The sequence below is a fragment of the Dromiciops gliroides genome, chromosome 2 (genome assembly GCF_019393635.1).
Source record: "Dromiciops gliroides isolate mDroGli1 chromosome 2, mDroGli1.pri, whole genome shotgun sequence".
NCBI classification, from domain to species: domain Eukaryota; kingdom Metazoa; phylum Chordata; class Mammalia; order Microbiotheria; family Microbiotheriidae; genus Dromiciops; species Dromiciops gliroides.
The window spans coordinates 651,114,811-651,127,271 of NC_057862.1; the positions used below are offsets into that span (position 1 = coordinate 651,114,811).

Below are 12,461 nucleotides of genomic sequence, written 5' to 3' on the forward strand. Positions count from 1 at the left end.
GTCCACAGGGATGGTATATTGCATGTATTTCCAGACTTTTTCAATTATATTAATTAATGTTGCTGGGGAGGTTTTCCCTGTTCCTTTTTTTTTCCTTCAAAAATATCATCGTTGGGGGCAGCTAGGTGGCACAGTGGATAGAGCACTGGCCCTGGATTCAGGAGGACCTGAGTTCAAATCCGGCCTCAGACACTTAACACTTACTAGCTGTGTGACTCTGGGCAAGTCACTTAACCCCAATCGCCTCACCAAAAAAATATATATATATCATCGTTGTATGGTGTGGTTTTTGGTGTGGGGAGTAGATACTGGGTAAAATTTTGGTGATGTTAAGAAAAAAACCCAAAAGACATTAAAAAAAAATTTTTTTTTAAAGAAAAGGTTCATCCTGAGTTGATCTAGTTGTTTTTAATGGTTTAAAAAAGGCATGTGGGTAGCTCTTCTTAGAATCCTTCTAATTTTGTCTTTGTTGTTTGGAATCCACCTAGTCCTAATTATAAGAATAGCTATATTTGAGGTCTGTCATTAGGTAGAGGCTAGATGGCACAGTAGATAGAGCACTGGGCCTGGAGTCAGGAAGACCTAAGTTCACATGTGACCTCTCAGGTATTTAGTATCTGTGTGACCTTGGGCAAGTTACTTAACTTCTGTTTGCCTGAATCCTCTGGAGAAGGAAATGGCAAACAACTCTAGTATCTTTGCCAAGAAAGCCCCATGTATGGGTTCTTGAAGGCTTCCTTTAGCTTCTGTGTTCCGAACAAGGCTCCTAGATACCAATTGTCTGAGACTTTGGGGGGATCTCATTTTGAGGAACCTTTTGTTACCTGTACTCCATGATAGCTCTTCTAATGAAGCACCTCATAAATCTAAAAGCTTCCCTCCAATTCAGATATTGGTCTTTTGCTCCTCACCAATTTTTAGAGCTTGAGATGAGCTTTAAAATGGCAAATAAATGGGAGGCGTTCTTTACTCTTTAAAAACAAACATGAATTACTTGTTTGTGGTTAGACATGGGAAATGAGTGTTTATATATACAGAAAACAGCTAGCAGACGAGTTTGATTGGAATGAAAGGAAAGTAATATGAAATAAGACCAGAATGCAAAGAATTGGAAATGGAAGAAGTTCCTATCAATTAGGGAATGAATGAACAAGTTACAGTATGTGGATGTAATAGAATACTGTTGTGCTGTAAGAAATGATGAAGGGAATGATTTCCAAAAAACCTGGGAAGACTTGTATGAACTGAGTGAAGTGAGTAGAACAAGAGAAATTTAAATCACAACAGTGTTGTAAAGACAGACAACTTCAGGGACTGATCAACATAGTGGCCAACCATAATTGCAGAGATCTCACCTCATCCTGAAAAAGAGATGGTGGGCTCAGAGTATAGATAGAGCCCTTTTTATTTTGGATTTGGCCAGTGTGGGAATTCTTTTGCATAACAATATATGTTTGTCTTGGGGATTTCCTTTTTCTTGCCTTCTCAATGGGGGGAAGGAGGAGGAGTGTCATCGAGAATGCTGATCTAAAAATAAAATAAAAGAAATAACACCAGTAGCAGCTAAATGGTGGAAGGTCTTAAACACTGGGCTGAGGATTTAGCACTTTATTCTAAAGGCAACAGGAAGTCGGGGAAGGTTTTTAGCAGCAGAACAACACATTCAGATCTATATTTTAGGAATTTCAATTTGTCAGTGGGTGTGGTAGAAGGGTTGAAAGGGAGAAAGACTGGAAACAGTAAGACTAATTGGAAAATTATTGCAATAGACAGGTAATAAGGAGCCAAACAAAGATAAAGGCTGTACCATTAGAGAGAAAAGGCTTATAAGATATCTCTTATAGGTCGGCTGTAGGAGAAGGAGAGGGAAGACGACAAAAGACAGTAGTTCTCTTTTCAGAAGTAGGGAAGTTGGGAGAAGGGGCAGGTTGAGGGGGTGAAGACAGTGAGTTCCATTTTGAAGTCTCTTTGTAGCATCCAGCTGGAGATTTACCAATGTAACTTTTCATATGTGCTTTACTGTTAATAGTTATAGTCTCCTGCTGAGAAGGTGAGGATCTCAACAGTGAAATGAACATAGGGTCAAAGATTTAGAATTGAAATGGACCTTGGCAATCATTTAGTCCAGTCCTTTTGATTTATTGATGAGGAAATTGAGGTCCAAGAGACTTACTAAGGTCACCCTAGTGGTATGTGGCAAAGCTGGGGTTTTTACCCAGGACTTCTGATCCACATCTGGTACTCTTCCCTTGTGTGGTTTCTTACCATCTATTCTTTGACCTTTGATAATAAAGACAGCTCTACAATAAACAGTTTTGACATTATAATTTTAAAAAAATAATAAACATTTTAATTTATACTTTTGAGTTCTAATTTTTATCATTCCCTCCCTCTCTCCCCTCTCCCCTCCCTGTGGCAATAAGCAATCAGATATGGGATATACATGTGCGATTATGTAAAACACTTCCATATTAGTCATTTTGTATAAGAAAACTAGAATAAAAGAAAAAAATGAAAGAAAGTGAAAAAATAGCCTGCCTCAGTCTGTGTTTAATCAATACCAGTTCTTTCTTTGGAGGTGGATAGTATGCTTCATCATTAATCCTTTGATCTTAGATCATTGTATTCACAGTTCTTCATCAAACAATATTGCTGTCACTGTGCACAACATAATCCTGGTTAAGCTCACTTCACTGTACATCAGTCCATACAAGTCTTTCTGAGCCTTTCTGAAATCCTCCTGCTCGTCATTCTTACAACACAGTAATATTCCATCACCATCATATACCACAGTTTAGTCATTCCCCAATTGATGGGCATTCCTGTGATTTCCAGTTCTTAGCCACTACAAAAAGAGCTCCTAGAAATATTTTTGTACAAATAGGCCTCTTTCTCCTTCGGGGGATAGTTTTGACATTTTAAAAACTCCAGAAATCATGGCACCACATGCCAGTAAATCACACGATGATTTCTTAGCCGATAAATGAGCATGATCTTCCCAAACTGTATTTTGGAATCCTTCTGACAGAAGTTTAGATTATCGATTTCTTTACTGGTGGGGTTTTGTGCGTCTGTCTTTTGCACAGAAAGTAGTCTCTCTTCTCAAACATTCCAGTACTAGTAACCATTCTAAACAGATTACACTTTAGTGAAGGGCTAGTGTGGTATAAGATTTTTAGGGGAAATGTGAAATGGAATACTTTTTCCTAAGAAACTCTGGGGAAATTGCTGCTTATAGGGCCACACAAAGGGAAAAGACTGTGGAGTCATGGTAGAGAACAAATTGTAGAGATGGACTGTTTTGTAGAGAAACTGCTATTTCCCCTTCCCCACTACTTTTTCTTCACTTCAGGTTTGTTTTTAAACACTGGACTGTGTTTTTCCCTGATCTAAATGCTGCCTAGACAGTAAACAGCAGAACTACTTACTAGTTGCATAGCCGTATAGCCTGTTCCCCTTTTTCTATTTTACCATTTAATAATCCATATATTTTGTTGTTTCAGGCAAAACTAGATGGTGGAAGGCAGCAGTGGAGACCAGTCCTCATGGCTGTGACTGAGAAGGATTTACTGCTCTATGACTACATGCCATGGACAAGGGACGCTTGGGCATCACCTTGTCATAGCTACCCTCTCATTGCTACCCGGTAAGATAAATCCCTCCAAATCAATTGGATCCACCTCACCCGAGGAATTTTTTAAACTACTTTTTAAATTTTTTAAACTGATGTTTTTAAAAAATCTATCGATTTTAGTACTGTCATTGACTTTTGTTTGTTTGTTTGTTTTAGTGAGGCAATTGGGGTTAAGTGACTTGCCCAGGGTCACACAGTTAGTAAGTGTTAAGTGTCTGAGGCTGGATTTGAACTCAGGAACTCCTGACTCCAGGCCCAGTGCTCTATCCACTGCGCCACCTAGCTGCCCCTGTCATTGACTTTTAAATAAATCATCTTGCTATTTTGCTTTTTACCTCTATTGATCATATATTACAGAGCCTGTCATTTTTACATATGAAATAAACTTCTTAATCTTGAGAGGATCCACTTAAAGTTATAAAAATAACTGCTCTTTTAAGAGCTACCTAGGTCACTAAGATAAGTGAATGACGTGGCTGTTATTTCATTGTTTGTGACTAGAAAACCACTGAAATCTTGATAGCCTTCAGGTTGTAGGATTATAACTAGAGTGCAGTGATGTGAACAAAGCATATGACTTAGCTCATATATTCTTTAGCTTCTCTTTCTAATATAAAAGCACACAGTCTTTGTTCCACAAAAGAATCACTGGCTTCATCGTGAGTAAAAACAACAAGATGTTCTGAGCAGTCCAGATATAGAGAACTGGGAGAGGAAGACTTGAGAACTGTAGGGTCCAAAATGGCCCAACCTACAACAAAAGAAATCCAGGCAGATCTCTGAGCCAATAGCATTTTATTAAAGGTCCGGGGCCTCATCTAATGAAGTGGGCCTTAGATCTTGCTCACAGTCTCAGATGCCCCCTTCCCTCTGGGCTTTAATTTTATAGTGCTTGATGCCCAGATGGTACAGAAGAGTCAAAGTAAAATAGAGACTCTCATTGGTTCATAGATCTTGGCCTTGACCTCTAGGAGGGTCTACATAAAATCCAGCATCCCATTGCTTGATAAATGAGTGGAAGAGCAGGCTTTTGACCTGTCTTGACCTTTCAGGAGATCCTGCTGAGCTGATGAGCAGACCCACGGGCTTGGCTGATAAAAAGATGTCAAAACCTCTTACGTGGCCTGATGGATGAACTGGTAGAAAGGTAGACCATAGGCCGGCAGACAGGGTCCCTTATTAGCCAAATGCATATGGCCATCTCCCCATGTTGGGCAATAGGAGGAGGATGAGGGATGGAGGGGCAACAAAAATAGCTGGGGGACTTTCCATTCATCAAGTCACTTCTGCCACGCTGGACCTGGTCACCATAACAAGGAAAAACAAGGGTGGAGATCCTCTAGTTAGTTTCCTATGATTAAGCAAGTGAACTTAGAATCTGCAGTTCATAGCTTTGGCGCCTAACATACAGCATTTACAGTCACTACCCCTATGGAATTATATCAGACTGATTAATACTGAGTGGAATAAAATAGGGGTCCAATTCATCATCTATCCCAGAGCTTCAGGGTTTGTTTTTTTTGTTTGTGGGGGTTTTTTAGTGCAAAGCTTCTTTAAAATAAAGTCAGTTTTATTTTCAGGTCCCCATTCTCTCCCTTTCACCTCTTCCTCCCCTCACTGAAAAAGCAAGAAAATCTTTGTTACGAACATGTATAGTCAAGCAAACACAATTCCTATATTGACTCATGACCAAAAAAAAGAAAAAATATGCCTCACTCTGCACTGCATTCATCACCTTTCTGTCTGGAACTAGGTAGCATGTTTTAGCATGATACCTCTGGAATTTTGGTGGTCATTTTGTTTATCAGAGTTCCTAAGTCTTTCGAAGCTTTTTGCCATTACAATATTGTTGTCATTATATAAATTGTTCTCCTGGTTGTGTTCATTTCACTTTGCATCAGTTCATACAAGTCTTCTCAGGTTTTTCTGAAACCATCCCCATCATCTTTCAGCACAGTAGTATTGTGTCACATTCGTGTACCATTATTTGTTCAGCCATTCATTCCCCATTGATTGACACTTACTCTGTTTCCAATTCTTTGCAACTGCAAAAAGAGCTGCTACAGCAAATTAGTTTATCTGTTTTCCCCACAGACCCTCCAGCATTTGTAAATTTTCCCTTTTTTTAATTGTCAGCTTTGCCAACCTGATGGGTATGAGGTGGTACTTTAGAGCTGGTTTAATTTAAATTTCTCTCCTCATTTGTGATTTTGAACATTTTATCCTATGACTTAGAATAGCTTTTATTTCTTCCTCTGAAAACTGCCTGTTTATATTCTTTGACCATTTATTAGTGAAAGGCTAAAGCTTCTTAAATGACTGGAATATGCATATCCACTTGTTGCTGTGTCTCAGGTAAGCTTTTTACTCCAACTTTATTGAAAGTCAACCCCTACCCTAAAATAATTTGAATGATAGAAGTGCTCAGTGTCATTGTTGTGCCAGACTTACATTGGGGTGCAGGTAGAGGAAAGAGGGGGAAAGGTCATAGGAATTTGGGGCATCTGTTATGTGAAAAAGGCAAATTAAAGTACAGGAATTGAGCATTTGTCACTTTGTACAGAAGCTTTTTACAATAGCAGAGGCCCTCAGTACCAAAATTTTGTTGGGAGGTAGCTTGTAAGGCTGGCACTGTTTTTGTAAAGCAAGATGCATACATTGTGCATGCAGGAGGAAGACTCTCTACATGCCTCAGATAAACGGGGTCCCTTCTTCATTTACTATTCTTCTGCCACCTACGACAGGGTCTTGCCCCATGGCAGGTGGGGATTATCTCTGAAAGGAATATTTAATCATAAGCCTTCCAGAAACCCAGGACAGTCATAATTCTTTAGGGGAATGAGTGAATGAAAGCAGTAAACCAGACATGCTAGACCAGTATCGCATCTGTGTTGCCCTGGGGTATCATTGTGTGTGCACTGCTAGGCTAGATTTTATTTTTCAAGTGTAGTGGGGAAATGTGGAAGCATGCCTAAACTGTAAGGGGGGAGGTATTGGAACTAAAACCTAAGGTAAACGAAAGAACAGTTTAAAGCAGCAGCATTCTGAAAATCATGTTACCAATAAAATGACCAAAAGGAGAAAATGTTGACAACCTGATCATTCTGTAATATAGAGTATGCATGAGATAGGAGGATGATTCTTACTGCATTGTGAAGTGCTTGAATTCATCACCCTTGGGAAAGGGGATTGAAGAACCACCCCAAGGGGCTAAGCAATTGGGAAACTATAGCTTATGATAGTTTGGGGCCTAAGTCCTGAGGACTCAGAAATAAGCTATACTCCTAGGTCTGAAATAGCCACAATATAAGCAACCAAAAAATTTGGTGGGAATTGATGAATTTTCTTAAATTATTAAATATAAGCAAATTCAGTGAATTATGCTCACTTTAAGCTCTGCTGCAGGACAAGTAGATTGAATTCAGAGGTTCCATGGCCTATCTTGACTTTTGCAAGATTAATTAATTGAGGTTAAAATTACAACTCTAATTCTGTCTAGTTCAGAAAATAAGTAGAGTAGGTGACTAGCAAAGTTGACAGGCAGGTGGGAAGGTTAATTTTCCCATAATCGGTCAGGTAGAGGCACGTGGGGATATAAGTTATTGAGCCAAAAGTTTAAGTCATGGAGAAGAAAGTGAGGAAGATGTGAGCTTGAATCCCTCATCTGATACTAGCCGTGTGACCATAGGCAAGTAAACCTCTTTGAACCTCAGTTTCCTCATCTGTAAAATAGAGATATTAATGCCTGCAGGGCTACACCCCCAGTGGACTGGGGTGAAGCACAGATGAAAGGATGTATGTAAAATGCTGTGTAAGACTTCAGCACACTACATGCATTTCAGTTGTTGTTTTCTTCTTTATCCCTACCATGCAGTTAGAGAAGGAATGTGGGTGAGTCAAGTATAGGGACCATCACTGGCCAGGGAAAGAGAGATCATGGAACGTGATGACCCTTGAAGGGAAGCAGGGCTAGGAAAAGGAAATCCAGTGTCTTGTTTGAGGGAGGTAGGAGAAGTTTCTGGGATCTGTAGGAGAAGAGCAAGAGAAAGCTTTGAAATTTGTGTTTGACCCCATTCTCTTTTTTCTCATCTTTGGGGACAGTTTCTAATAAGTAATGAGATGGCTAGAAAGTAGGCAGCAATAAAAGCTTAAAGACGGAGGGGAAAATGGCCTTTCCAATCCATAAAATACACTGTCGTTTGCTGCCTCATCAAGCACTGTCCACTTTGAAAAGAGAGGCGATCCTCTTCTGTGATCTTCCTTCCCAGGCCTTGCTCCTTACACTGCACACACACGTAAAAAGGCCACGAGACTAGAGGGGTTGGTGGTGGCTGTTTTTAAGCTGGTATTTGAGCCTGAGAAATGAAACAAAACTTAAAAGTAAAAAAGGAACTTTTCTTTTACAAGCAGTTGCTGAGATGGAAGCAGAAAGACAAGCACACCAGTTTTATGGGGCTGCAGATGACTTGCTCTGTAGGCTCGGGATGTGGATTTTATAGGTTCTACCTCCAAGCATTGGGGGGGGGGGGGCACAGTACATGGTGACTAATCCTGAGGTTTCCCTCTGGCTGAGGGCTCCACCCACACCTTCTCCTGAGCTCATGTGTCCCTCCCTCAGAAGGCGTGGCCTTGGCAGTGAGCAGCAAAAGTCCTACAGCTGGGCTGAATTAAGTTCCTTATGCCAGACATTCCACAGTCGCATCTATAGGAAAAAATTCTCCGAGACTTAATATTCTTTAATATCTGATTTGGGATTAGGGCCTATCCGAGTACAGCAGAATATGTCCAGCCACTCTTCTAATCCCTGGGTTCCACTTTGATCACACACACACACACATACTCAAACAAACAATACTTGATTTAACTCTCGCTGAGCTGGCTGATGTCTGGATGGCGCTGCTTTTAGAATACTCAGAAGAGTTTTCCCCTCTCTTAGCCGTAGCAGCTGGTAGCTTGGAGGAAGCTGCTTTTTACAGGGCTCTTCAGCTACACCAGGAGTTGAACTGTGAGTTCATCTTTGCCCTTCCAGCATCTTGCCTAGTTACCACATGAGGGAAAGAAAGAGCTGGTGAAGACTGTCCACAAGACACAGGCCGAGACCTCTGTTCCCGTTCAATCCATAATTGTTCTTTGAAGCTGTGACCTGCCCTTGTATTACCCTCTTTTCAGATGGCTGTTCCCTAACAAGATTTTTTATTTTTTCTTTGCCGAGCAGTGAGGATTAAGTGACTTGCCCAAGGTCACACAGCTAGTAAGTGTAAAGTGTCGGAGGCTGGATTTGAACTCAGGTCCTCCTGACTCCAGAGCCAGTGCTTTATCCACTGTGCCACCTAGCTGCTGCCTAACAAGATTTTAAAAAGAATCCCATCTAGGGCAGCTAGGTGGTGCAGTGCATAAAGCACTGGCCCTGGAGTCAGGAGGACCTGAGTTCAAATCAGGCCTCAGACACTTAATACTTACTAGCTGTGTGACCCTGGGCAAGTCACTTAACCCCAATTGCCTCACTTTAAAAAAAAAAAAGGAATCCCATCTGGAAAAATGTTGGCATCTTACATTCAGTATTTTCCAGCAGGAACCTCTCCCTCCCGCCCCTCAACCCACTCTTCTCCAAACTACAGGGACCACCATCCTTCCAGTCACCTGTGTTCATAGATTCAGACTTCCTTGGCTCTTCCCACTCCGATACCACCTCAAAAGTCAGTTGTCAGGCCTTATCATGTCACCTCTACAACAAAACCGGCTTCCTACTCCTCCTCTCTACTCACACAGCCCCCACCTAAGTTTAAGTTTAGGCCCCCATCAACTCTTACCTAGAATAGTGCCATAGCCTCCTAATTGGTCTCCCTGCTTCCGATGTCTTCTATCCTCCACACAGCTGCCAGAATCATCTTTAAAAAGCACAAAGTCACTTCACAGCTGAGAGTGCAATGGCTTCCTGTGACTTTAAGGAGATAAAATATGGATCCTTCAGCTTGACATTTCATCTGGCTTCAGAATTATCACTACTAGGTCTGTACTCCAAAGAGATCCCAGGAAAAGGAAAAGGACCCATAGGTACAGAAACATTGATAGCAGCTCTTTTTGTGGTAGCAGAGCACTGTGGCTCTCCTTATGCTTGAAGTGGACCCAGATGACATCCCATTATTGAGATCCACGCACAGGGTGTCTGACTATAAGTGGATCCAAGTACAAGTATAAGCTTGGAAAGTTCCGAATGAATGTCTGAGTTGGAGATGTCTAAATTTGCACGTTTCATGTTTCTTTTGGGCCACTGAGCACAGGGAAAAAGCCCATCCACTGGGAAATGGATGAAAAGATTATGGTATATGATTGTGATGGAGTACTATTGTGCTACAAATAATGCCAAGAAGGATGATTTCAGAAAAACCTGGGAGGACTTATATGAACTGATGCATAGTGAAGTGAGCAGAACCAGGAAAACAGTTTATACAATAACAATAATATTAAAAAGATAATCAACTCTGAAAGACTTAGTGACTCCGATCAACACAATGACCATCACAATTCCAGAGGAATCACCAGGAAACATAATGCCTATCATCTGGGACAGAACTAATAGATTCAGAGTGCAGACTGAAGCACATTTTGTTTTCTTTCTCTTTTTCTGAATGTGCCTATGCTGGAATTTGTTTTTCTTGCCTTTTCAACTGGTAGGGCAGAGGGAGAGAGGAAGGAAAGAATTTGGATCTGAAAATAAAAGTGAATTTTTAAAAATTATCATGAATATACTTAACTGTTTACATATTGTATTCCCTCAGTATAATGGGGTTTTTTTGTTTGTTTTTTAGGCAGGGCAATTAGGGTTAAATGACTTGCCCAAGGTCACACAGCTAGTCAGTGTCAAGTGTCAGAGGCCAGATTTGAACTCAGGTCCTCCTGAATCCAGGGCTGGTGCTTTATCCACTGTGTCACCTAGCTGCCCCCTTCCCTCAGTATAATGTAAGCTGCTTAAAGGCAGGGACTATTTTTCAATTTGTCCTTCTATTCCTGGAGCCAGGGCAGCTAGGTGGCACAGTGGATAGTTAGCATACCTTGCCTGGAGTCGGGAAGATTCGTCTTCCTGAGTTCAAATCTGGCCTCAGACATTTACCAGCTGTGTGACCCTGAACAAGTCACTTACCCTTGTTTACCTCCATTTCCTCATCTGTAAAATGAGATGGCAAACCAGTCCAGTATCTTTGCCAAGAAAACCCCAAATGGGACACAGCTGAAAAAATTACTGACCAATTCCTAGAGCCCACCCTAGTCTGTCTTTTACATGTAGTAGGCATTTAATAAATGCATGTTGGACTTTTAAAAATAATGTTGTTTTGGTAGGGGAGGCATAGTGAAAACTGACTAGATTCAAGGGTTTTTTCCTGAAGTAAAACCCTTGAAAACTTCACTGGTCTGCATGAGAGTAGCATTCCTTGTGGCAGCTAGGTGGCGCAGTGGATAGAGCACAGGTCCTTGAGTCAGGAGGACCTGAGTTCAAATCCAACCTCAGACACTTGACATTTACTAGCTCTGTGACCCTGGGCAAGTCACTTAACCCCAGTTGCATCAGCAAAAAAGAAAAAAGGGGGGACAGCTAGGTGGCGCAGTGGATAGAGCACTGGCCCTGGATTCAGGAGGACCTGAGTTCAAATCCAGCCTCAGATACTTGACACTTACTAGCTGTGTGACTCTGGGCAAGTCACTTAACCCCAATTGCCTCACCAAAAAAAAAGAAAGAAAAAAAATTTTTTTAAAGAAAGAGAGAATAAATAGCATTCCTTGTGGTTTTTTACATGTGTAGTTCATTCTTGGTTATCAGTGGGGGTGTTTCTTTAATATATTGTATTAACACTCAGTACTTGACAAGTTCTTGAACATTTTTCCCTCCTACAAATATTTCACTATCATAAATTCAAAATGTCACATTTTGGGGGTCTTTGTTCTTGAAATTCTCTTCTTGCCTCAGGCTTTATTTCTGGTTTGAACAGAGCAGGCAGTAGAAGAAGATTTGAGGTTCTGTATTGGTCAAGCTTCTCACTGTTGATTTCTTTTCTCTGCTTTACTTCATTTTAATCCCTTGTTTTATTTGCCTCAAGTCCCAAGAAAAATTATTCCTACCCCAAGGTATCTTCCCAGTTATATCCTATGGTGTCACTAAATTCTCAATACAAAATAAATTTTAATGCACTAATTATAATTTTTTTTTAAAAAGATAAATTAAGTCCTGAGTAGATTATTTGTTTGTGAAACATCAGGATGTACAATATTTGTGTCACCATCTTTTCCTTGTTCCAAACTGTAAGGTAGGAAAGAACTTTGCGCATTCCTTGCCAGCGTTCCATACAAGTTCTGACATCCAGTCAATCAGTTATGGCAAATACGCTTTTGTTTGGTGAGCACAAAATGCAGCTGGAGCACAAAGAGCTCACCCTTCGTAAGACATGAGCTGTTGTTCATCTCAAGAAATATGGACATCTCAACAACTGGTATTTATTTCACCAACGTAGACTGTGGGACCACAGGGTCTTGTAGCACTTGGGACCCTTGTCTCAACTTTCCAAAGGCTCTTCCTCCTCTCCTTCCCATTTTCGTTTATAGTGAACTTTGGAGGAGAGATGGGGCCCAGTTTATTCCTCCTCCTGATGTAGCCCCAGAGCAGTCGAGTAGATTCAGAGCTGCCAGAGTACTTCAAAGCCATCTAGTCCAACTCTCTTGTTTCCAGATGGGAAAGCTGAGGCCCATGGCCACACAGCCAGCTAGTAAGCATCGTGGGCGGGGTTTGAATACTGGTCCTCTGATCCCACTTCTGCTGCTTTTCTCACTGTGCCAC

General features: G+C 41.0%; 1 protein-coding gene across 1 annotated transcript in view; it reads left to right on the forward strand.

Annotated features, from left to right (window-relative positions):
* Positions 1-12,461, forward strand: part of SNTB2 (syntrophin beta 2) — a 122,017-nt gene that overhangs the window by 88,847 nt on the left and 20,709 nt on the right. The window contains exon 4 of the mRNA XM_043981133.1: positions 3,504-3,646. Coding sequence (XP_043837068.1) covers positions 3,504-3,646 — 143 coding nt within the window. The remainder of the gene's footprint in view (positions 1-3,503; positions 3,647-12,461) is intronic.